The 26,001-nt window shown below is 40.9% G+C and overlaps 1 protein-coding gene across 1 annotated transcript in view; it reads right to left on the reverse strand.

Moving 5' to 3' along the window:
• The window catches only part of Atp13a5 (ATPase 13A5), a 134,923-nt gene that overhangs the window by 12,251 nt on the left and 96,671 nt on the right, over positions 1 to 26,001 (reverse strand). Inside the window, exons 22-27 of the mRNA XM_021184915.1 lie at positions 24,240 to 24,282; positions 21,998 to 22,107; positions 18,495 to 18,591; positions 15,998 to 16,070; positions 6,760 to 6,934; positions 3,602 to 3,804 (exon numbers count right to left, since the gene is read on the reverse strand). Of these exons, the coding sequence (XP_021040574.1) occupies positions 3,602 to 3,804; positions 6,760 to 6,934; positions 15,998 to 16,070; positions 18,495 to 18,591; positions 21,998 to 22,107; positions 24,240 to 24,282 (701 nt within the window). The remainder of the gene's footprint in view (positions 1 to 3,601; positions 3,805 to 6,759; positions 6,935 to 15,997; positions 16,071 to 18,494; positions 18,592 to 21,997; positions 22,108 to 24,239; positions 24,283 to 26,001) is intronic.

The raw sequence follows: 26,001 nt of genomic DNA on the forward strand, positions 1-26,001 counted from the left end.
AATACCCTGGAATCAGTTTAAATCATATCTCAAAAACTGAAACATTTTTACCAAATAATTGAGCCTGTTGTCTTAAGGAAATGGGAAGCCAGTTTTGCTTTGCCTTGGTATTATTCTTTTGCTTCAAATTCCCCATGTAGCCCAGAACAACCCAGAACTCCCATGCTCCTGCCGCCACCTCTTGAGTGCCAGGACTAGAGGCATGTGATACCACTCGTGGTTTTATGTGGTATGGTTTTATGTTCATGTGAGGCAAGCATTCTAGTAGCTCAGCTGCACCCCCATGCAGCATGCGTAGCTTTGATATGGAATTATTTATAATGCTGACATAAATTTTCCAGAAATATGAAGATGATAAGAGGTAAACTTGTGAGTTCCTTAAAAGCCACCTCAACGTAATACCAGACACACTGAATTTAATAGAAGAGAAGGTGGGAAAGAGCCTTGAACACATTGGAAAAGGGGAAACATCATGAATAGAACACCCATGGTTCAGGCTCTAAGATCAACCATTGACAAATGGGACCTCATGAAGCTGAAAAGCTTCTGTAAGGCAAAGGACAGACTGCAGCCTACAGACTGGGAAAGGATCTTCATTAACCTTACATCCAGTAGAGGGCTAATATCCAAAGTATATAAGGAACTCAAGAAGTTAGACTCTAACAACCCATATAACCCAATTAAAAATGGGGTACAGAGCCCGGCGGTGGTGGTGCACGCCTTTAATCCCAGCACTTGGGGGGCAGAGGGAGGTGGATTTCTGAGTTCCAGGCCAGCCTAGTCTACAAAATGAGTTCCAGGACAGCCAGGGCTACAGAGAAACCCTGTCTCAAAAAACAAAACAAAACAAAACAAAACAAAACAAAACAAAACAAAACAAAACAAAACACCATTTCTCATTTACACAATGGAGTACTACTCAGCTATTAAAAACAATGAATTTATGAAATTCCTAGGCAAATGGATGGATCTGGAGGGTATCATCCTGAGTGAGGTAACCCAATCACAAAAGAACTCACATGATATGCACTCACTGATAAGTGGATTTTAGCCCAGAAACTTAGAATACCCAAGATACAACTTGCAAAACACATGAAACTCAAGAAGAAGGAAGAGCAAAGTGTGGACAATTCTCCTCTTCTTAGAATTGGGAACAAAACACCCATGGAAGAAGTTACAGAGACAAAGTTTGGAGCTGAGATGAAAGGATGGACCATCCAGACACTGCCCCACCCGGGGGTCCATCCCATAATCAGCCATCAAATGCAGACACTATTGCACACGCCAGCAAGATTTTGCTGAAGGGACCCTGATATAGCTGTCTCTTATAGCTGTCTCTTGTGAGGCTAAGCCAGTGCCTGGCAAACACAGAATTGGATGCTCACAGTCATCTATTGGATGCAACACAGGGCCCCCAATGGAGGAGCTAGAAAAAGTACCCAAGGAGCTGAAGGGGTCTGCAACCCTATATGTGGAACAACAATATGAACTAACCAGTACCCCCAGAGCTTGTGTCTCTAGCTGCATTTTTAGCAGAAAATGGCCTAGTCAGCCATCATTGGGAAGAGAGACCCCTTGGTCTTGCAAACTTTATATGCCCCAGTACAGGGGAAACACCAGGGCCAAGAAGTGGGAGTGGGTGGGTAGAGGAGTGGGGGTGGGAGGGTATAGGGGACTTTTGGGATAGCTTTTGAAATGTAAATGAAGTAAATACCTAATAAAAAATTGGAGGAAAAAATGGGCTACAGAGCTAAACAGAGAATTCTCAACAGAGGAATATTGAACAGCAGAGAAGCATTTAAAGAAATGTTCAAGATCCTTAGTCATCAGGGAAATGCAAATCAAAACCATCCTGAGATTCCCCTTTATACCAATCAAAATGGCTAAGATCAAAACCTGAAGGGACTGCACATGCTGGTGAGGATGTGGAGAAAGAGGAATACTCCTTTGTTGGTGGGATTGTAAACTGGTACAACCACTCTGGAAGTCAATCTGGAGGTTCCTCAGAAAATTGGGAAGAGTTCTACCTAAAGACCCAGCTATACTGCTTTTGGGCATATACCCAAAAGATGCTCAACCATACCACAGGAAATGTGCTCCATTAAGTTCATAGCAGCTTTATACTGGAAGCAACCCAAATGTCCCTCAACCAAAGAATGGATACAGAAAATGCAGTTCATTTACACAATGGAATACTATTCAGCTATTTAAAACAAGGACATTGGAATTTTGTAAGCAAATGGATGGAACTAGAAAATATCATCCTGAGTGCGGTAATCCAGACCTTAAAGGACATGAATGGTGTGTACACACTGACAGTAGATTTTAGCCAAAAATACAGAATACCTATGATACACTCCACAGACCCTAAGAAGTTAAACAAGAAAGAAGACCCAAGTGAGGATGCTTCAATCCCACTTAAAATGGGGAACCAAATCATTACGGGAGGCAGAAGGAGGGAGGGGCAAGGATAGGAGAGGGGAAGAGGAGGGGGAAAGGGGTATGACCAGGTAAGGTGGGCAAACAGAGAAGCCCAGAAGGCTAGGAAAATGAATGAAGATGTGTTGCTACCAGGACTTGAGAGTGGAAGGTCGGGGTTGGGAGGACCCATAAAAAGTCCTAGAGACTTGGATGCGAGAGGCTGTCAGGACTCACTGTGGGTGACCTTACTCAAAATGCCCAACAGGGGGGAGATGGAAACTGAAGAGGCTACCTCCAGTAGTTAGACAGGGAGGGCCCTCAGTGAAAGGATGATGACATAACCCACCTTCAAAAATTTACCCAGAATTGTTCCTGTCTGAAAGATATGCCATGACAAAAAATGGAGCAGAGGCTGAAGGAATGGGTGGGTACTAAGCGCTGATACTATTATTGATGCTCTGATGTGCTTACAGATAGGAGCCTAGCATGGCTGTCCTCTGAGAGTCTCTACCAACATCTGACTGAGACAGATACAGATACTTACAACCAACCATTGGCCTGGGGTCAGGGACCTTTATGGAAGAGTTAAGGAGAAGGATTGAAGGAGCTAAAGGTGATGGCAACCCCACAGGAAGACCAACAGTGTCAACTAACCTGGACTCCTGGGAGCTCCTAGAGACTAAGCCACCAACCAAGGAGCATACAGGCTCTTGTCAGAGACTTCTGGCACATATTTAGCAGAGGACTGCCTTGTCTGGCCTCAGTGGGAGAGGATAAGCCTAATTCTGTAGAGACTTTATGCCCCAGGGAAAGGGGGTGCCCCAGGAGGGCACCTTCTCATAGGTGAAGAGGAGGGGCATTGGAGGAAGAATTCTGGGAGGGCGGCAGGGAGGGGGCAACATTTGGTATGTAAAACAATAATAATTTAAAAAATCTCTTGACATATAAGCTTGTGTGTGGAAGGGTTCTCAATGAGTGTTGATTCATTTAACTTTTTAATAATGACTGTGTATCCTCAAATGAGCAGTTTTCTGCCCTCTGGTTTTCCCATCTAAGACCACTTTATTCAGTTATCATGCCAAAGAGATGCAAATTTTCACTTACTCGTAAACTGTGACTCTGGAAAAGGAGTGGGAACAGAAAAAGATTCAGAACAGAACCTTAGGCTATGCACACTTACAGTTCGTGTAGATGGGTTTCCGAAACGGCTTTCCCTTAGAAAAAATAAATGCTGCAGAGATGCAGTTGAAGGTGACGATGGGCCACAATGTAGTGCCCTCAAAACTTAGCACAGAAGCAGGAACTAGGGTTGCATTTCCCGTCCAGTTTCGGTCCAAACTCATGTTGGTTGAGAGATTACTTTGGTTGACCAGAAAGCATTCACTATGAAAGAATTTCCAGCATTATGAAAATTGTCTATGCTATTTTTTTAAAGAAATTTTTTATTTAGTAAGTGACAAGATAATGTAATTACTACCAGGTGACTTCAGCTTTCAACCTGTTCCAGCTGGTGGCTGACAAGACATATCTTGCTTACTTCTTACAGTGACAAAGCAGAAACAAAAAAATGAGAATAAATCAAGACCATTCCCTGTCTGTCCCCTGTGAAGAGCAGATAATCTGTCTTGAGAGGCCTTGGGTGACAATTTCTATGGAATTCCTGTCAAATCAAATAGTGAATGTATTGTGTGAACAGAATATGTATTTATGTAGCTGTGTTGTAGTGCATGTGTGTGATTAGGTATCTATGTGTGTCTATGTTTATGCGTATGTATGTATGTCTGTGTATGTGTGTATGTTTATGTATGTGTGTGTAAAAAAAAAAAAAAAATATATATATATATATATATATATATAATTTGTGTGTGTGTTTAGGTGCATGTGAGTATGTTTACGGGTATGGATGTAAATGTATATATGTATGTGCATATGTATATGTGTGTGTGTGTATATATATATATATATATATACATATATATATATATGTCTCTGTGTGTGTTTAGGGGTATGTGTATAGGTTTGTAGATATATGTGTGAACATGTGTAAGTATGTGTATCTCTCTCTCTCTCTCTCTCTCTCTCTCTCTCTCTGTGTTCTCTTTCATGTATTGACGTAAGCCTCCTGACTTGTGCCCTGAGTTGTATCCCTATTGCACTGTCTTTGCAAGTAGTTAAGGAATTGTAGTAAAGACCCAGCATAGCCATTCTGATTGGGAGGTATCTGTGGCTCTAGCGTACTAACAAGGTAAGCTCTGACTTCTCAGCCTGATGTAGAAGACATTCTGACCTCAACCTACCTTTCTAGTCTTATCTTTTGTCAAGCTCCCTACCTATTCTCCCTGTTCTCCTAATGCAATATCTACCTTTCCCGAAACACTGCAGACTTTCTGAGTTGGATGTGCACTTCCTAGTAATTGCACTGTTATTTCCTCTTCATTATTTCTAACTCTGGATGAGAATTAGTGCTCGCCCCTCCCTGTTCTTTCCTCTTGCTGTATTTAGCTCACTATTTTAGATTTTTTTGTTGAGATATTTTTATTTTTATCCATGTTTTATGATTTTATGTGTTTTTTATTAGTTAATTTACATTTTTAACATCTAGCACAGTGGGATCATACAATATTTACTCAGCATAAACTGTCTTTAAGATCTAGGCTTTGTCAGTTCTGATTGACCTATCTGCAATGTTCTTTTTTATGATGATGAAAGCTGAAAATTAGTTTTACTTGGCTTTCTTGTTTAGCTTGAAACTTTTAAGTTAATTTTCAACATCTTATACAGAAATTTTCTTTTCTAAATGTGAAATCAAATGCAAGTCTTCTTTTTCCTTTTCTTTTTTAAATAGTGTGCTGGTTAGTTTTATATCATCTTGACCTAAGCTAAAGTCCTTTGGGAAAAAGGGAACTCCTATTGAGAACATGCCTCTATCAAATTGGCCTGTAGGCAAATCATTTTCATGATTGGTGGTTAATATGGGAGGGTCTAGTCCATTACAGGTAGTATCATCCAAGGGTATGTGGTCCTGGATAATGTAAGATAGCAGGCTAAGACAGACATAGGAGCAGGCCAGTAAGCTCCATAGTTTCTGCTTCAGTTCCTGCCTCAAGTTCCTGCCATAACTTCTCTCAGCAATAGAGTGTTTTATTAGAGTTATAAGCAAATATAAGCCCCTTTCACCCCAAGTTTTCTTAGGTTGTTGTACTATATAACAGCAATAGAAACCCAAATAAAGGCAGAAAGTATCTTGCTACACAGCCAAAGTTAGCATTGAGCTCACGATCTTCCTGCCTTGGACTCACTAGTGCTGAGATTATGGGTGAGCATCTCCATACCAGCTAGGTTTAATTATGAATATCTTGCAGTCTACAAGATCTATAAATGTGCTTTGTATAATCTGTGGATGGTAAGTTTGTTAAATAATGTCTGCAAAGAGCCAGCCTAGATTCTTGAAGTGGATGGATAGGCTAGATGGCCTGGATTCCAGAGATTAACACTACAAAGTACATAACTCTGCCCTGTCACATTGTAGATAAGGAAGGGGAGAGCTAGTGTGGTGCACATCATGATAGAATCAGGGCCACCTTGATTTGCTAGCTATGTCTCTATGACTCTCCTATTTTTCTGCTTTTTCCTAATTTTAACCACAGTTGTTCTTCGCTGTGTGTATTTGCTCCAAATTAGGGGAGCATTTGGTTCTGAAACTCTACAGGACCATCTATTCCAAGTCGTACTTGAATTGATGACTTTAGAGTCTAAATGAAGCTCTTACATAGCACACACTGGCTCACAGCTTATGTTTCTGTGTTCTGGGGATCTGATGCCATTAGACTCATAGTAGCGTGTACATGCCTGAGTTCACAAAAGGAGAATATTATTTCCTCAGGAAAGCTTGAATTTATGTAGTGACTGTGGCTGTTTATGTACCACAGTAACATCATTAACTAGTTGTAACAGAGACTATCTTCAGAAATTCAGAGATGTTATTTTCTCACTTGGGACAGGGAGTGTTTCCCAAGCCCTGGTCAAAATAAAATCCATGCCCCAAGGAATGAACAGATTTACAATCAGCTGTAAGATCATCTCATTATCAAGCGAGGTGACAAAACTTTCCTGGTCATCTCACATGCTCACATCGCATGTCACCCATTACGTGTGTTCTATTCTATCATTTATGATTTTTGATATGAATTATGTGTGTTCTGTTCTATCATTTATGATTTTTATATGAAAGCATTTTGTCAGTTAAAATTTAGAGTTCCTGTTGGTATCAAGTCAGACAATGTGATTTGGCACTGCTTATATCACTCTCAGAAAGGAAACCTAAGGAAATCAACTCACCTGTATTTGTAGACCTCACAGTACCAAGGCTGCTGTTTCACGGTGAGAAATGTACACACTTGCACAATGCAGGTAAAACAGGAATTCATGAAGACTGAGAGCAGCAACTGAGGAGAAAGTAGTTGTCCTGCTGGTCTGTAGGGAGCCAACTTCGGGTAGGCATGGTTTATGCTCACTGAAAGACATGAACATGTTTTTCCTTTACAACTTCACGTTTGAGGATAAAACATGAGATTCATACCATCTTGAGTCTCTGAGGGAGATTCAGCTTGAGGAAACACTAACTGAAGGTTTACACCCACTCAAACCCATTATACAGTTGCATATTCATTTCTACCAACCTTCATCTCCTCTTTGCTTTGGTTTAACTTTCAAGTAAAAAAATATTGGGCTGAAAGGTCCTGTAATTGATAGACTTATCATATCACATGTTATCCTTTCCCTCCCCAACCCCCATGGACTCAAAAGGTATATAAAATAAGATGAGCAGAATCAATATCTCTCATGAAAGATGAGATAGTGGACAGTTGGGATGAGGGGTTAAATAGTTATCATTCCTGACTAATCTTTATATGTGAATTAATCTATATGCTACTCAATCAACAGTATTCAAGCACTTCAGGGTGCCAGGCACAGTGACAGGCATGCTCAGTTCCTTTCTGGATGCACACGTTGGGGGTATTGCTACTGCACATTCCACTTGGTTTGGTGAAGGAGACAGGGTCATCAAAATTTGTTTTTCAGATAACAGTGTTAGAATATACTGCATTTTCAATCTTACAGTTTGTCATGTGTAGTGGTTGGGAATTAAAAAAAATCTCCATCCTTCTTAGATGCTTCATGCTCTAACAAACCAATGAGCATGGACTCTTCTCTACCATTCTAGACATTTTAAGATGTTTCAGGGAAGAGGCATGAAGAGCTAACAATTCATAACATCCCATTTAAAGACTCACATAAGTCATGTTTTAATTCTTGACTTTCAGTTTGTCACCTAATTTCCTTCCTTGGCTTGTTTCTTTTTAATTTAAAAAAAAATTAGAGCACACTGACTTCTGCTTATGTTCATGCATATAAAGGTGGGGTGGTAAGGTATTGATGTAAGGTTTGTGATAATAAAGCTGAACGAAGATTTCTGTTCTCTATCTGACCTGGGGATAATAATGAAAACTTTCTGGTGCTTCAGATTTTCATAAAAAGTAAAAGTATGATGTAATGTTTAAATGCATCTCAAAGGACCTTCCAATTAATTTATTCTAAACCTCTATGACTTCCTAAGGCATCACAGTTACATTCCAATATGTATTTTCCCAGCAGAGTGTTAGACATTGTCGAGTATGTAAGGTTAACTCTGCCCTCCAAGTTCTGAGTCCAGTGGCCACACAGACTGCATTTATTATTAAAGAATACAATGGGCACAAAGATACTAATTTAGAGTGCAGTTTAAGTCTATATCCAATTAGCAAAATAATGGTAGGACGGTTATCCTGGGGCATGTGAGTTTCTCAACCATGAGTTTCTGGCCATATTTACAGTACCAGGCATGCATTTCTTCCTGTGGAATGGTCCTTAATCACAAGCAGAAAGTGGTTGGTTACCTCTATAACATCTGTGCCACTACTGCACTCATGGACAAATCCTGCCACACCAATCATTATTGTAGTTCACAAAATTTACAGCTGTCTAATAGTTATTGATGACTTTTCTCTCAGCAGATTACATAGCACTTTCCAGTACTAGAAAAGCTAGCTATAAAGGAGGAAGATCATATGTCTGTATCATTTTGATTTCCCTATGTCCTATGAATAAAATGTCTTGTACCTTCAGCAATGAGTTCTTACCATCAGGTTGTTGTTGGCATCTATAGCAATGGCAATAGCTCTATTGTTTGGGTTGTTTTGTTTTGTTTTGTTTTGTTTTGTTTTGTTTTGTTTTGTTTTGTTTTGTTTTTTGAGACAGGGTTTCTCTGTATAGCCCTAGCTGTCCTGGAACTTACTCTGTAGACCAGGCTGGCCTCAAACTCAGAAATCCACCTGCCTCTGCCTCCCAAGTTCTGGGATTAAAGGCGTGTGCCACCACCACCCAGCTGTTTGGGCATTTCTAACCAACAGATTGAGAAGTACCTCGTACCACTTCTGTGTGTGTGTGTGTGTGTACATATGTGTGTATGTGTTTGCATACCTGTGTCTGTGTGTGTGCATATTTGTGTTTGTGTGTGCATGTGTGTGTTAGAAGCTTATAAAATAGTGGGTTTACATATGGCTTTTTAGAGCATCTTTAGTGTTAATGACACCTTCTCCCATAGCTTCCTCTGCCTTACCCTCCCATCCACCCTATATCTTCCCTTTCCATTAATGTATCTCTCAGTCCTCATTGTGCAAATTTATTTGTACAGTGGATGGTGGTTAACTCAGAGACTCACAACTGCACAAGAGGCAGAGAATAAGTGGCATGTCCAGCCACCAATGGGACACCTATATTCTGCCCCACCCCACACCCAGGGTTCAGTTGCTACCACAGAAGAGGGTGGTAGGAAGATTGTTAAGAACCAGAAGTCTGGTAGAACCAGACTGAAACAATGTCTTTTGGGCTTGACATGGATCTGGAAGATGTCAGGAGTGTGTGTGTGTGTGGGGGGGGGCGGAGAATATAATAAAAAGACATTGCATGAAATAAAAGGGAATTGCATAAATAATTTTTTAAAAAATAATTTAATAGGCTTTTTTTTTGCTCCTAGTTTTTCAGATACAATCCCTGCTATTTTCTAAGTAAGAAGTACATCTTTCTTTTTCATAAAGGGCCCCACCAGTTTATGCTAAGATGACTGATGGTAGGGGCTGGAGAGATGGCTCAGTGGTTAAGAGTACTTGTTCTTGCTGAGGACCTAGGTTCAATTCCCAGAACACACACAGTGCTTCCCAACTGTCTATAACTTCAGTTACAGAGGATCTGATCCTCTTCAGACATCTGTGGGTTGTAGTTACACACGTGGTGCACATTCCAACCTGCAGACAAGCACTCATACCCACAAGATAAATAAATCCAAAAGCAGTTTTTAAAAGATGATGGCGGTCTTGAAGAGAATTGTTGCTACCAGTGTCATGCAGAAATGGAGCTGGCTACAACCTACAGAGCATCTGTAAAAGTGGGCTTCAGGCCACAACCTGGAAGTGGGGAGGAGCTAGAGGTTGAGTTCACCCTTGTAGTAAACAACTCAATCAGTTGTGTTTAGATAATGAAGCCTCAGTGCAAACTCGGGACTTGGGAACCTACTTGAACTCTGGTTGGTAGGATTATGTACATAATCACACATGTGTAAGTCAGAGTGACAAAGCACCCTGATTCCACATGGGAAGGACTGTAGAACTAATTTATGACCCTTCCCAGAATTTGTCCCACTTCTCTCCCCTTGACTAATTTTAGCTTGTATCATTTTTCTATTAATAAAATTGTGGTAATAAATATCCTTTCACTGGTTCTGTGGATCAGCAAATTATTAAATAAAAGATAGATGGTAGTGGAGCCCCTAAGTTGTAGATAGCTAGTCAAAGTGCAGGTGGTTTGGGAACCCCAGCACTTGTCTCTGGTGTCTGAAGGGAAGCTATTCTGTGGTTGTGGCATCAATGTATGATATTTGGTCTAGCTGTGGGTAGTTGGTGTCAGAAGTCACCATCTCAGTACATTCAGAAGGGGCATACAAAATGGACTATGGTCAGGGCTGAAGAGTGTGCAATAAACTTCGATCTAAGCCACAGAAGGCAGAGGCTGTGGTGCTTACAGTGCCTTCTACATGCCACCATCCAAGATGCTGCTGTGAACCTTATAAGGAGACTGTGTGCACCCCACATGAGTGTCACCATGAGCCTCTACCTTATTAGTATGCATTCCTGCACATGCTCACTACAGTTTTTGTCTTCTTCTTCAACACAAAAACCATGGGAGACTGAGTAATTGACTTGATAGAGATGGTATTTGTTTGGAGCTTCCTGGCATGATATTGGCCACAGTGATGACAGCATCAGTTTCAAACAATCATGCATGGCTCACCATGCTGTCAGGCTCTGCTTTCTGTGAACCTTGGTGAAAATATTCTGTTACTGTGGCCCTAGGATGAGAAAGGTGGGGTTGACTTGAGTTCAGCTTAATCAAAATAAACTATTTACAGTGTATAGCTTAGTGGCTGAGAAGCCTAGATCAGCTGAATGGCACTCACCATCCAGGCCCAGAAACTGGGAGAAATTACTGACATAAGCCACTGATTTGGGTGGTGAGTTGTGAGGCAGGGGTATTGTGGCACCAACTGGTTGATAGTTTTACACCGGGTATTTTTATACCAGAGACTCCTAATATTTCTAACAAGAAATATCTATTCCTGGTATAATAGAAAATAATTACTAGTTTGGGACACCCATTACATTCCAGAGATTGTGCCAAATGTTCTTATATGTGTTATCTGTGTTTCCTTTAAAATCAATGCAAACTGTAAATTCTGTAGATGAATAAACATGTTAAAGTAGATTCTCATAAAGACACAGTGAGTAGCAGGACAATGATATGCACACAAGAGGGTCTGACCCTAAAGCCTGTGATCTCTGCTCTGCTTGGCAGGATGGAGTTCCTAAGTCTAAAAGAGCACAGTGAGATTCCCCGAACCAGCATGGAGAGCAGTACTGTTTATAACCAGGCAGGAAAACTCTGAATTGTCCAGATTTCCTTAAAATAAGGATGATAACATTCTTTACCAGATTGCATGCAGAGGAACACTAACTTATTAGATGATATATTTTATCTAAAATTAATCATTCACTTATCTGAGTTCCCAGAGTGCATTGCTCATATTGGTGGCCTACTGCAGGGTATTGTACATTAAGTCATTATTGTTCACACATACAACCCAGCAGACTCTGAGCTCCCTGAGAGAGAAATCCTGCCTTGTTCCACCTTTTATCTCTAACTAAATCTCACACCAAGCCTGCTACAGGGGAGAATGTACCATTTCAAATTATGGTCTTTAATTGCTCAAAATCATTTGATGCATTTATATTAGAAATTATATATCATAAATTATGTGAGCCAAATTTCAAGTGGCCCATAAATTCACCATACCTACAAGCAAAGCTCTGAGTGTGTCTCATAGGGTTTCCAAGGTGTATCTGAAGGTTTCCGAAGGTTCACACTCAGAAAAGGTCACTGCCATTTGATGAGGTTTATGTAAAAAAAAAATCCATGTGTGAAATGGAAAGATGCATTGTCATACCTAATTATCCTCATATGGCCTTCTTCTATATACTGAAATATTAAGTCTAAATGAAGCTGGCTGGAACCTACTTTCATCCACTGCAATGACTGTCCTAAGGCCATGCTACACCGATGTATCTTCTCTTCAAAGACTTGCAGAAGGAACAGTGAAAGTTGGACGTCATTAGCCACGGAGAGACAAGTGACACCTTTTAGGACATTTCCATGATAACTCGTAGAGGACAACAGATTAAAACCTTCAGCTGGACTGAAGGAGAGAGAGAATGGCTGCTTGGGAATAAAGAGACCCAATATTTAATCCTTTAGTGTGCAAACCACCTTTAGGACAAGGTGCCTCAGAGTTTCTAATTGAGAAACTCTGCATTATTGAGAATTGTATTTTTTAGGCATCTCCTTTCTCTCTTTTCTTGATAGTTTGACTTTTGTGGTTGAAGAGGCCAAGTGTGTTACTAGCACAAACACCCACACAGATGAGGGTCAGTTGTGCTTCACAGTGTACATTTTCTCAAATGACTTCTGTCCTGACATCGTGTTAAAAAACTTTTTCTTTAATATATCATATCTTATATTATTAGCTGCATGTGTCTCAAACTCTGTGATCTTTGATAAGTTCTTTAAGAGACAGCAATTTCCTTGAGTGAAATGGCCTTGTCAGGTTCTGCAGAAGGGCTAAAATACAGTACAGGGAACAGTAGACTCACAATATGCAGAGCGGTCTCACAATGGGCTTTTCCTTTGGGAAGACCGCCCATGTTGGTGAGCATTTGAGAAGAATCAAAAAGTGTTCAAACAACAGTTCTAATTTTAATTCAGAATTGGCGCATGGCCGTGACAGAGTTATTCTGGGCTTTCCTACACTCCTTTGCATGGTATTAGTTATAGGTTGACTGACATGGAGGTGCGGCCACTGTGCTCCTGTGAGTGATACTACCCGGCTGACTCTCACCTCAGTTGTTCACGCCGTGAGAATCAGCCTATCTGTAGAAGACTGACACACCTCTATTCAGAAGCATAGCTACCTCTAGCAGAAGAGGGTCTCAGAAGGGTTTCAGGTCAAAAGCTGTACCATCAAGACAATGGGCACTTTATCCAATGATCAACAACCATGTGGCTGACTCAGTGTATGGGTGGAACTCTGAGGAAAACTGTGACAGGAAGGCTAAAGGTGAGAGGGGAATAAGGTAATCATGGAAAAGCTATCATTTCATCCAAAATGCTGCTTCACTTCTCGATTGGCAGCTGCGCTCCAACAGACAGTTATCTAAACTTGACAGTTTGTACAGGGCTCATTAGTGGGCTGTACAGTTTCCCTGTGACATGGTCTGGACCAGTATGAATGGGACTCTCTCCTTCCAATTCTTCAGGAGTGTTTTCTTCAAATGCCTCTTGGAGTATATACTATAAAAGAAAAACCAACTGTGCAGACTGTCCCATTGGGCAGCCTCTTGCTAGGGTACTTCCAACCTGAATACGTTCCATGGCTACTACTTTACCAACAAGATAAATAATATATAGCTTTCCTTCATGGCTTTCCTCTCTCTCCTCATTGCTACTATGAAGGGGTGTGTGAAAACACAATGCCCCCTCAAAAATCAAACAGACTGTCCTAGGATACTTCCTATGACTCTCTTTTATTGTCTGTTGCAATCCTGGGAGGACAACAAGACTTCATACATGTCCGTTCGGCTTTCCTTAAAGCATACCTCAATAATCACTGCTACAGCTTTTAATGGAATCAATACTCAGGTAATGGGTAGAGAGGGGAATATGTTTATGACAGAAGGACCAGTAAGCATCTCTTTAGAAGATATGATAGAGATGTTGCCAAGCATCTCTTTAGAAGATGTGATAGAGATGTTGCCATCCTCTTTCTTCGTGCTCAACTGGCACTTATTCACTATTCACAAGTATTCAGGTCAGCAAACTTCCACCCAGTAGGGAAATCCCATTAGCATTTTTCTCCTTCTCTGTGTTAGAAACATACACCCCCTAGAGGCTTACAAAGGCTCATGGATCCAGAGTAGAGTTTAACTGGGGATGTTAGAGTCATGAACGGAAGAAGCACAAATTCAAAGTAGAGTGTGGACTGATGGCAGCAGATGCTCTGGGATTTAGAGAAAGGAGGGTTATTTTATTTTTTAATGATAATCTGTCATCAGAGGAGAGACAGGAGGGAACACTAAAAGCAGCTTTGTGAAAGAAATAGGACTGACTCTAACACAAGAAAGATAGGCAAATTTCAAAAATGCATGGAACTACAGAGATGTCTCAGTGATTAAGACTAGACACTGCTCTTATAGTCCATGGTACTGCACTACCATGTGCATATGCACACACACACACACACAAACACACACACCCCCCAAAACATACACACAATTTAATATTTCTTAAAGAGCCTTTTACTAAAAGAAAGACATTTCCAGCAGAAGGTAGTAGCACATGGATTCAAGGTTTTCAGTTTGGCCACACTGTAGGGTAAGTGAAATAAAACAGCTAAATAAACAGTCTGAAAAGCAAGTTAGGCCAGATCAGACTGGAGTGAAAAATCAGATCAGACTAGGTTGAAAAATGCTGGGTGTTTATCTGCCTCCCTTAAAGTCAAGGACTCTTGCATGCAACCTCTATATAATGACCATTATCAAGGCTCCTTATGTTTCCTAGTGCTAAGATTAAGGTTCATATTGGAAAAAGGCACTATTGTCACAGGTTAGTTATTTTCTTATGTGTCTACTCATGCCTGCCTTGTTCCTAGGAGATCTTTGAGTGCTAGAAGACAGCCGTGGCCTTCAGCCCACAGCACAGGCTCTGGAACCTCCTGGGGTTCCTCCCCTTTCCAGCATCATGCATAAATAAATCATCCAGATTGCTTAAAAATACCCAGCATCATAAAATCACTATCGCTGATTTAAAATTATTCACTTAGATGAATAGTAATAACGCATAGTGGAAAATACATAATAGGCTTGGTATAGACACTCCAACCTAATAATCAAAATTGATATTACTTATATCGTAGAGACTGGTAGATTTTATCATTGGTTAGACATGAGAGATGAGCTCAATGTCAGTTTTGTGTTTTAAGATGTGACATGATGTGTCAAGGTTATTAATGTCCTGCCGACGTTGGGTATTTTATCTGTTGTTTTTCACAACATCTCGCTGTTGAACAAAGGGAAAGTGACAGGGCCATTGTTCTTCCTGCTTCTGTTGAGGCAGTCACCTTTCTTGCTTATTAAGAGTTAGTATCAAGCCCCGAGTTCCTTGATCAAAAGCACTTTATCAGTGTCATCTCCCAGGAAGGAAGCAAGCACTGGCTGCCGTGACCCACGCCTCACTTCCCAGGGAACTGCACCGGAATCACACATTAGCATTTGTTCTCCCAAGTCAAAGACATAGCAGGAATCTGAGTTTTGTGTCAGTGTGAAATGTAGGTGAATAATGGAAAGTGACCTTTGGGCTTAAAAGAGAGAGAGAAAAGTCCTTCCTAGATTTCTTACCCATTTTTCTATGGACAGGATACAAAACTGCAAAGAACTAAGACTATGTTGAAAGGTTCTTAGAGGAAAGACCTATTTTTATTATTAGATTATCTATTATTTATAATAGGTTATATTTATATTCTATAGGTTATATCATTTATATATTATTAGGCTAAATCTATTTATTATTGGGTTAGTTATTATTTATATTAGGTTATATTTGTATTGTGTAGCTTATATTATTTATATATCATTAGATTAGACCTATTTATTATTAGATTATTTATTATTTATAATAGGTTATATTTATATTATGTAGGTTATATTATATATATTATTAGGTTAGACCCAATTGTTATTAGGCTATTTTGCTGCAGGTCTAGAGGCTCCAAGCCTCCACTCACCCCAATGTTACTTTAAATAAATTCACAAATGTAACTTTCCCACCATGTCCTTACCAAGTGTTTCTGGGACTTCACAAATAGATACACACTTACTTGTTAAACTGACCATCAGCGTGATGGCCACATCTTGCAGGAGGTACTGGTAGTTACCAAAGAGCTGTAGTTGCTGGGGGGAAAAAACAGTGTAAGTATCATGTCTATTACAGTGGCTCTCATTCATGGTGCTCTTTAAAGAGCACACAACAGGCGGTTGCTGTTTCTTCTTTTCAAAAAGAAAATATGAACCTAAAACCTTCAGTAGCTCATTAGACTAAATGACCCCAGTAGCTATTTTCCCAGTATTTAAATCATTTCTTTATAACCAGTGTCTCAGTCAAAACCCTACCAGCCTCCTACTGGCCACATTACCCTTGGCTGGTGTCATCTCAGCCTGGACAGCTGAATTCTCAGCACAAGTCTCAACATTTCTAACGGGATTTAGGCAAAATTTCAAGTCAAAGCTTCCACCTTGAGGACGGACTGAGTGATAATACCGTGATTCTGGAGCTCACTCAGGTTCGCAAACTGAACATGGCCTCTTCCTAAGTCGGTGCTTTTCCATCTTGCAAATGCTTGGACCTCTTAATACAGTTCCTCATGTTGTGGTGATCCCCCCAACTATAAAATTATTATCATTGCCACTTCATAACTGTAATTTTGCTACTGTCATGCATTGTAATGTATATATCTGTGATTTCCAATGGCCTTAGGTGACCTCTGTGGAAGGGGTGGGATCCCACAGGTTGAGAACCACTGCTCTAAATAAAGCCACTGCAGTCTTTAGTCCACCACATTTGCCTCCATGAGGTCTGGGTACACACAGAACTTAGCTTTTCAGTTCTCATTTGGAGCTGAATTCATAAGGCTGACAAGTCAAACCATTACTCCTTGGGAATGTCCCAAGGCCAGGCCTTCCAACAACCTTCCCAGCTAGTCACCGACTTCCATACTGTGACGTGATTATGAGTGTGCAGACAATGTCTGCATGTGAACGTACGCTGGCCTTTGCAAAGACTCTGTAGCAGCTTCTAAGTTGAAGTACTTGGAGGGTGTGCTTATGCAGCTCTGAACAGCTGGATAACTGCTGAGTGCAATGATTGCAACTCCACCACAGACCCCTCAGCTCTGCACTCAGTTTTATGAAAAGGTAGATACATTGTACACTCTGATTCCCAACTCTTCCTCATCTACCAACAAGCGCCCTCCCGACCTAACCCTGTGTGTGTGCGTGCGTGTGTGTGTGTGTGTGTATACACAAGCACTTGGTAATTAAACATATACTGTGTGCACTTGTATGTGAAGGGGTATGTGTTCATGTACTTATGTGTGGAGGCCACAGGTCAGTATTAGGCATCTCCCTCTATGGGTCCCCACTTTATTTTCTTTGAGACAGCCTCTCATTGAACCTGGAGCTCATTAATTGGCTAGACTGGATGTCTGTCAAGTACAGAATCTTCCTGTCTCTGCCTGGCATCACTGGAAGTATAGGTGTGTGTCACCAAACCCAAGCTTTTATGCGGGTGCTAGGGATCTGAACTCAGCAAACACTTTGCTGACCAATGCAACTCTGTGGCCTCTGCTTACTTCCTCTTACCCTTCCCCCATTTGAGTGGTAAAATCACACATAAACAGAAACACAAGGAAAATTATCCAACAGCAGCCTTAGATTTTTCAATATGAACAGCTATTGTAGAACTTTGGAGAGCTTAAAAGTAAGTCATTAACTTTCCAGAGGTGGGGATAGGCCAAGGATAAGACCCCACTTTGCATTTTGGATGAAGGTAAGGCTTAAATGGGGTCTCCTTATCCCTTCCCACCTGGTGGCCATTTAGCCTCCCACATATGTCCTTGCCAAATCAATCCCTGGTCTCTCCGTTTACCTCTTAATTATCCTCCCAAAGCAATAAAATAGCTTAATTCCCCAAGTGTCCTTTAAGTGTGTTGGATCATTTTATTATAGAGCAAACTATGCTTGAAGTAATGAAGATTATTTTTAATCTATGCATAGCTCCTGTGTGCTAAATGGCTATTACCATTTGTTTTTAAAAATTCCTTTGTCATTTTTAAGGAATTGCTATTCTTTACTGATAATGCATCTAACCCTATTAAATTCTGGGTAGGTTCAGGAGCACAGCCCCAGCGTGGGAGCTTTTCAGTGTTGCTGTCCTTCAAAATAAAATCCAAAAACTTCTCTTCCTTTTTATCTCTTTTCAGTCTTTTTGCCAAAAATATTCCACAGTTGGAGGCAGATCCATTTTCTGCCAAGTTATATTTAGGCTTCTCTCAAGCTCTGTTTATTCCCCCAAGGAAGAGACGGGATTACAGAGGTCAAGAGTTTCAGGTTATCCAGAGAAAACCAACACCCTAGACAACATATCCAGTATTACTGACTTCTAACCTCAGGTTACACGAAGCACATCAGGTTCCCAAGTTTGTAGGCACCTGTTTCTGGGAAATGTTGTACATCTATAAACATTAAACGGGGTGTAGGGTCCACATCCCAACACTATGAATACAATTAGAACTGGGAAGAAATGAATTTAGTTCTTACCCAGTACAGAAGTGATGTTCCAATAAACTGGATGATGCCGTACATAGTCAAGTATTTAAATACACCGAAGGATGAGACCAGAGCAGCCCGGCCCTCCCTGTTGAGAACAAACACAAAAATGGCTTACATATGCCACACAGCCCCTTTATATTTTAAAAGAAGCTCATTTAAAAAAGAATAGTCCATTCTTTGTCAACATGTATAATGCATAATATCATAATTTAATTACTATAATACATTATATTACCTATTTCACATATGTATATAATATGTATAATACATTTAAGAACTCATCTCCCTTATCCCCTTAACTCTTGCACCAAGTCCTCCTCCCACTTTTGTGTCCTTTGGTTATAATTTTGTTTCTGTGCATTGGTTTAACCCACTAGGTTTAGCCAGAGTCACCCATGTGAGCACTGGTGTGAAGCTAACCATTGAGGCATGAGTAACTCACCAGCAGTGGCATCTCTGAAGACATAGCTTGACTGAGAGCCGCCCCCTTGAGCAGGGAAAAGCCCTGTGAGGCTGCTCAGTAGAGCTCGTGACTGAATGTTTAGGGATTAGGTCTTGTGCATGTGCTGTGCAGTGAACTGCAACTGTTATGAGTTCATGTGTGGCATCTCTTGCTCATGGCATAGACCATGTTGTGAGCTATCAGTGTCCACTTGTCTCTTATCCCAAATACCAACATTCCAGGCAAACAAAACTGTACCAAACTTTTTATGTCAGTGCCTGGGGTTTGAACTTGGGTCCTTATCCTTGTGTACTGCTGAGCCATCTTAAGTCTCTTGTTTTATCCATCGAGCTGCTGATGCTTCTACCTCCCCCTCCTGAATGTTGTATAGCTGGCATCCACTGGTTTATGCAGTGCTGGGAATTGAACTCAGCATCTTGTCTGTGATAGACAAACACCAAATAATTAACTAAATCCCATGACCTATTCAACCTTTCATTCATTTGGGCAGTCTCTTCCTCAATCCTTAATTCGCTCCTTGACTCTTGACCCACTTTTACTTAGGTCTTATAAAGTACCAATATTACACCAAGAATCATTACAAAAGGATAGAAACAGAGTTAGGCCCTGTTCCCTTCATGAAGTGAGGATATTATTGTGTGTAGTCTAAGCATACTGCATCATTATAATGACCTGCAGTGTCGAGCATTGACTCGGTCTTAATTTCTTCTATCTCAACATACTTCCTAGAATTGAGTTTTAGTGGCTCTCAGACACACAGAGCTAAGGTCAGTGCTCTCGAATTTTATAAAGTATGAATGCAACTATAAAATGGAGTCCTGATGGTTTTTGCCATCCGTGATATTGCTGGAAGAAACCAAGGTAATTCTGAGTTGGTAAAAAGAGCAAAAGATCAAGACTACTGCAGAAACTACAGCTTGGAAACTGCATATTCATCCTTTGGAGGAAAAAAATGGCTTTTAGCTGAGGTTATTATTATTATTCTCTTTTGGACTGGAGGATGTGAGAATGTAGCACGTTGACTCTGCAGCTTCCCCTTGCCAAGACGGGCATGAGCCCACACGGCTTCAGTTTGTTTCTAGTCCCCAGTGACGTAGGCACCTGCTTAGTTCAAAGATGTTAGAACTATATTGAAACATAAAATGGCCGACCTGGAAGCCAAATGACTAACTTCTTGCCTCAGGCACAGTGGATGTTAGGTTGGGAGATGGCCAGGCTACTTCAGACAGATGTTTCCCACCAGGCTGTGAACAGCTAGCATTTGTTTTCAACAAAGGATGGAAGAAGAAGAAGAAAAAAAAAAAAACAAGCCAAGGAAAGCAGCAAAGCCTGGATTGTTTTCCCGAGTCTGACATAAACATTATGATTTCATCTCCTTTTCCCCTGCAGTTGTATATAATTTCAGGAAAATTAAGACAGCTAGATTCAAAACAATGTACAAAACACGGTTCTAAAGGCAGGATAAAAGCTGTCTTCGTGAGATTCCAAGATCACTGCTATTCCTAATGATTATGAATTTTGGTAGCGCATACATTTATCTGCATCACTTGCAGCAGTCCATCAGATTCTCTGCTTAGAGCTAGACAGAGATACAGGAGTAATAATAATCAAAATGAAAAGATATAGCTTTTCCCACAAGGACATGAACTGTGACAAGCTCCTGCTCTGAAGAATGACAAAGAAACCAATGGACCTAGACCTATGCATGGAAGACTTGTACCACATTGCCCTTCTAGGGATCTTTCCCAGGAATAAGCATATGTAAAGAATACCAAAGGACAAAATGAGTCTTAAAGAGCTGAACACTGAACCATATCTAATTTTTGAAGCTATCAAATACAGAAGCAAAGAGAATCTACCCTGAACTCTTAATAATAAATTATCTACCACTACCAGAAATCTTATATCATGACGTATTCTAAACCAACATACTGCATTATAAATACATTCCTGATGCATAATACATCGGTCACAGTTATGCTTGGGAGGCACAGGGGGTGATTGTGCTAAAGAGTACAGAAGAACACAGATGTAGATGCCCAAGGACAAAGGACGTGTGATCCAGCTGCCTGGTGGATGTGCGGGAAGGGCATGGTATTTCAGGCCTGACCCCATCCCACCAGTCACCCTGTGCTCTGAGGCACCAAGACCATGATAAAGAGTCATCTGATTGTTCTTTCCAGAGGAAGCTGCATGGTGACTTCCAGCCCTCTAGCCCTGGAGATACCCAGTTACCCTCAGGTATTTTAGGAACAGTAGGGGGAAAGATTTATGAAGAAAATATAAAACGGATGCTTTATTCTTCATTACACCTAAAATGTAAGTAGAAACAAATTCGAAATGCATTCAGTAAAAGAAAGCAAACACACGTCCCTCCTTCCTAATCTCCAGTGAAGTTTAATGCCTCCTATGACAACACCCTGATGATTGCAAATGTTTAATTTAGAAGTATACAATAGTATGGATAGAAGCTATCTAATGATGCATCCTTATCCTGCCCTCCAACCTATCCCAAACTCCTGGTCAAATATCACAGAAGGTTCCCAGAATATGAAATTAAGGGAAAGAGAAGAAAGTCAATAAGGTTTTAAATATCAAAGGAAGTTTTCAATGGTCTACCTGTCACACCCATCTATTTCTTTTCTTTTCTTTTTTTTTTTTTTTTTTTCTTGAGACAGGTTTCTCTGTGTAGCCCTGGCTGTCCTGGAACTGGAACTCACTCTGTAGACCAGGCTGGTCTCGAACTCCGAAATCCACCTGCCTCTGTCTCCAAAGAGCTGGCATTAAAGGCCTGCACCACCACCACCCGGCTCCATGTATTTCTTAAAAGCGGATGAAAGTCACTTTTTTGTGTGGGTTTGTTAGTACTTGAAAAAGCAACAGGACTCGTCCCTTGACTAGGAACCCAAGAGCACTAGGCCTGCCCCTGGATGCACACCTTGCCTCATTGTTATGACCAAGTGTCCAATTCTGTCTGCTTCCAGAGCCAGACAATGAGCCACAGTGGTGAGGTACGGGGGAAGCTTACCTGATGAGATGAGGCACACACTCGATATTGGCTGTTTTCGAGGTGAAGGGAGAGGCCACGGATGCTTCCTGTTCTGATAGTGAGATGCCAGCATGAGCCATCTTCAAAGCCTGGAATGATTCAACCATGTCAAACCATGGCTCTTCTACTCAAATACTAGGCTGTTTGTTGCACGTCAGTTATAATACTGTATCTGTCCATATTCAGGTCTCTATTTATATGTTCTTTCATCCATATAGCCTGACTCTCATGATCCATAAAGTTATCATGGAAGAGGAACAGATTGCATTGTGATCCACAGACGTGTGTGCATGCACATGTGCAAGTTTCCACACATGCACGTATACTATACTATGTTTGTGGCACATGCACAACAACATCAGCAAATGGAAGCCCTCATTCAAAACTTCTATAAAAGCATGGTGAAAGGATTGGAGAGATTTCTTAGCATTATAGTTCTTAACCTTCCTAATGCTGCTACCCTTTAATACAGTTCCTCATGTTGCGGTGAGCACCAACCATAAAATGACTTTCATTGCTACTTTATAACTGTAATTTAACAACTGTAGTGAATTGTAAGGTAAATATCTGATACACAGGATATCTGACATGCAAACACAGTGAAGGGGTCAGGACTCACAAGTTGAGAAAACAGTGGCAGAATCTGGATGGCCTTCGATAGGAGACTTACACTATCTTAGTAGGGCCGTCTTCATAGAAAAAAATAACAGGAAAGATGTCTAATGATAATGTTCCTTGTTTATTGATCCACACAGCATCACCATTAGATGTCCAAATCAAGCCACACACACACCCACGGGCACATGGTGGTGCATGTGTTGCTTCACGGAGGGCTCATTTATTTCTTCTGATGAAGGCTAAAGACTGTCCAGAGAACATACAATAGACAAGCCCATAGGCAAGCCAGAAAGCCCAAATGAGATTTTGTATTCAGGTTGCTCTGTAGGGCTTGATAGCATCATTTGCTTTGCAATAGATTAAAAGATTCCAGTTCAGTTCATCTTAGAACACCGCCTCCCTCCTTTCTCCCTCAGTATTTATGCCTCTATTATGTGGTTTAAGATTGTCTGCCATATGGCAGGGTTAATTCATGCCTGATCCCTCCATCAGATGATTGCATTTTGGGGGAACAGAGATAACTTTTTGGTATTTTTGTTTTGCTATAAATGTCACATAATTAATAGCAATGACAACTCACCCTAGGTTGGATGAATGAGTTGTGTTGATTATGAAACACAGGCAAAAAAACTATACACTAAGTCTTTAAGTATGAACATATTTTTTACAGACATTGGAAAAATATTTAAGTGGGGAGCAAAATGAATAAACAGATTTGACATTTCTAATAAGCTTTGGAAATTAAAGCACTTTCCCTTTTCTTTCGGTTCCCCCAACCCCCCCCCCCCCCCCCCCCCCTCCCTCAATGATAAGTTGGCTCCTTCTTTTCACCCTCCTCTTCTGCTGTGCACTGTTTGATGGATTGAGCATCACACATGCTAGGCAAGGGCTCTACTACACAGCTATACCCCCAGCCCTGTTCTTCACGCCATGCACCACAGTTAGCTATTAAAGTACAGGAATAGTCTTGACAGTCAACTGTTATTTCACCCACGTCTTCAAAAGTCAGAATATAAAATATATACTCACCTTCTTCTGGGAATGAAGAATAACCCAAGACTCACTTAATTTTAGTTTTTTTTTTTACAGAGTGTAAAAACCATACCATTTGGGATTTCATAACAATATGGGAGAAACCTAATTTTTAAAAATTACCCTCAGAGTGGGTTTGGAGGGAATAAATGCAATTTACACATAATTAAAAACTTTATGAATTCCAACCTTTTTTCTTCTCTAAGGCTTTACCAGCTATGCACCTTGTACAAAAGTATATCATCTCCCAGAGGCTTCCACTCCTTATAAGTAACATTGAAGGCTTAATGCGTTAACCTTAAGGCTTAATACCAGATAATGTTGGAAAATCCCCAATGGGTCTAAACTTTTGGAGCGTCAGCAGCATTGCTTTATTATTCTGGGACTTGCAAGAAGACAGCAGAAGTGGTCTTAGCTCTTTCTGTTTCTAACCCACACTCAGGGAGAGATAAGCATGACCAAGTGACTGTTGAAGGAAGGATAAAGAGGTCCTAGGGGGCCTTGGAGAACTCAAGAGAGGTTCCAAAGTGCTGCTTGTATTCACAAAAGTCCAAAAGTTAGGTGTACTCACCCCACAGTCATTGGCTCCATCTCCACACATGCCCACATAATAACTACAGATAAAAAGATATAAAACTCAACAGGTCAGAAGGTCTCTTGAATCACTTCCATTATTCCATAACTAACTCCTGTGTGTGTGTGTGTGTGTGTGTGTGTGTGTGTGTGTGTGTCCTGAACAGATGTGGAATCAAAAAATGACTCTGAGAATCTTTGTCTGAGAGGGAAAAGACCCCTGACATAATTTATCTCAACCACTGAAATGACAGTGATGACACACACCAGGAGCATCAGCAATGACAGGAATCACACACTTGAAAATAATGCCATGTTGATTGTGTCCACCCTATCAAGCTCAAGATTGAGGAGTCATGATTACAAAAAGGTCATGATTACACACTTCTCATTCAACCTAGTGGGCAGAGCACAGCCTAACCTGGCCAAGCTGCTCTCACTGCAGCCAAGAGTTCAGTTTCACCATTAGAAGGGCTTAGCAGATACAATTAGAGCATACATGTGTTCTTGATGTGTCTCAGAGTAACAGTGATATGCTTGCTATGCAATCAGAATCTAAGTGGAAGGATAAAATTTAAAGTTGCTGCCAGGAAAAAGGGATTTCTTATGCAGAGTCCATTGAGCCTTCTATTACAACTGAATGACACTTGTCGACAGTGACTCATGGCAATGTTTTAAATGATTCAGTGGCATTTTCCCAAAATTGGATCATAAGCGATAAAAGTCAAGTTCTGTTAGGATATCCCTATTATTAGTTGACCCATAAGAAGCTGCCTCTTTGACTGTTTCTACAGTCCAAGCATGGTCCAATGTAGACAAATTCAGCCTAATGCTGGGCTAGTGAGATCACGAACATTTGCATACTGTGCAACAGTGTCACCGCTACCTGTAATCATCTAATTGGCTTCCTTCATCCAGAGTAGTTTTATATGTATTGCCAAGGGTAAGACCACAAAGAGGATGACAAGTGACTGAGAAGACAGCTCATTCTGTCACAGTATGTGTCTTCCTAAGCTAATTGTGTTTTAGGGGAATGTGGCTCTCAGAGTGTCAGCCAATGTTGCTCAGGCATTGAGACAGGAAGATTACTCTCTTCAGCCAATGTCATGTAATGACCCTGTAAATGAGCCAGTCACTTACCCCTGGCCACTTACCTAGTCTGAGAGTACAGGGGCTAATGGAAGGCATTTGAGACTTTGCTAAGGAGCTTAGCTGGTAAAATCTGATAGGAAGAGGCAGTCTCCTGATCCGATGGCTTTGCCACTCTGTGTCTTCTTGCTATCTGAAACCTTCAGGCTAGAAACTAACTCGGCAAGGAATAAATAGGTGGGTCTGGTGTCAGCAAGAACTCCTCCATTCAGATGGAACTTGGTCATCAGTGCTTTGAGAGGCTTCGGAATCACCCAACCCCTGCCCTCCTGCGCCCCCCCCCCCATCTCTGGTTCCTGTAAGCTGCCATTTCAGTAGATGCTTAGAGGGTCTAAAAATACCATGCATCCTCTAATGGATCAAGCTGATGACTTTGGGAGAAAGGTCACACACTCTCCTGCCATTTCCATCCTGAGCTACACGTGCCCACATTATTTCTTCTCTCCGCATCTAAGCAGGTAATATTCCTGTAAGATGGGCTTTATAGGCCACAAAATGAATGTTCGGCGGTGTAGCCGGTGTCTAAAATGTGCCTCAACTCTTCCCACCTCCTGCATGTCATGTTGCTGTGAAGTCCCACTCCCTTGAGTATGGGCAGGACATAGTAACTT

The sequence above is a fragment of the Mus caroli genome, chromosome 16, assembly GCF_900094665.2.
Source record: "Mus caroli chromosome 16, CAROLI_EIJ_v1.1, whole genome shotgun sequence".
In the NCBI taxonomy this organism is placed as follows: Eukaryota; Metazoa; Chordata; class Mammalia; order Rodentia; family Muridae; genus Mus; species Mus caroli.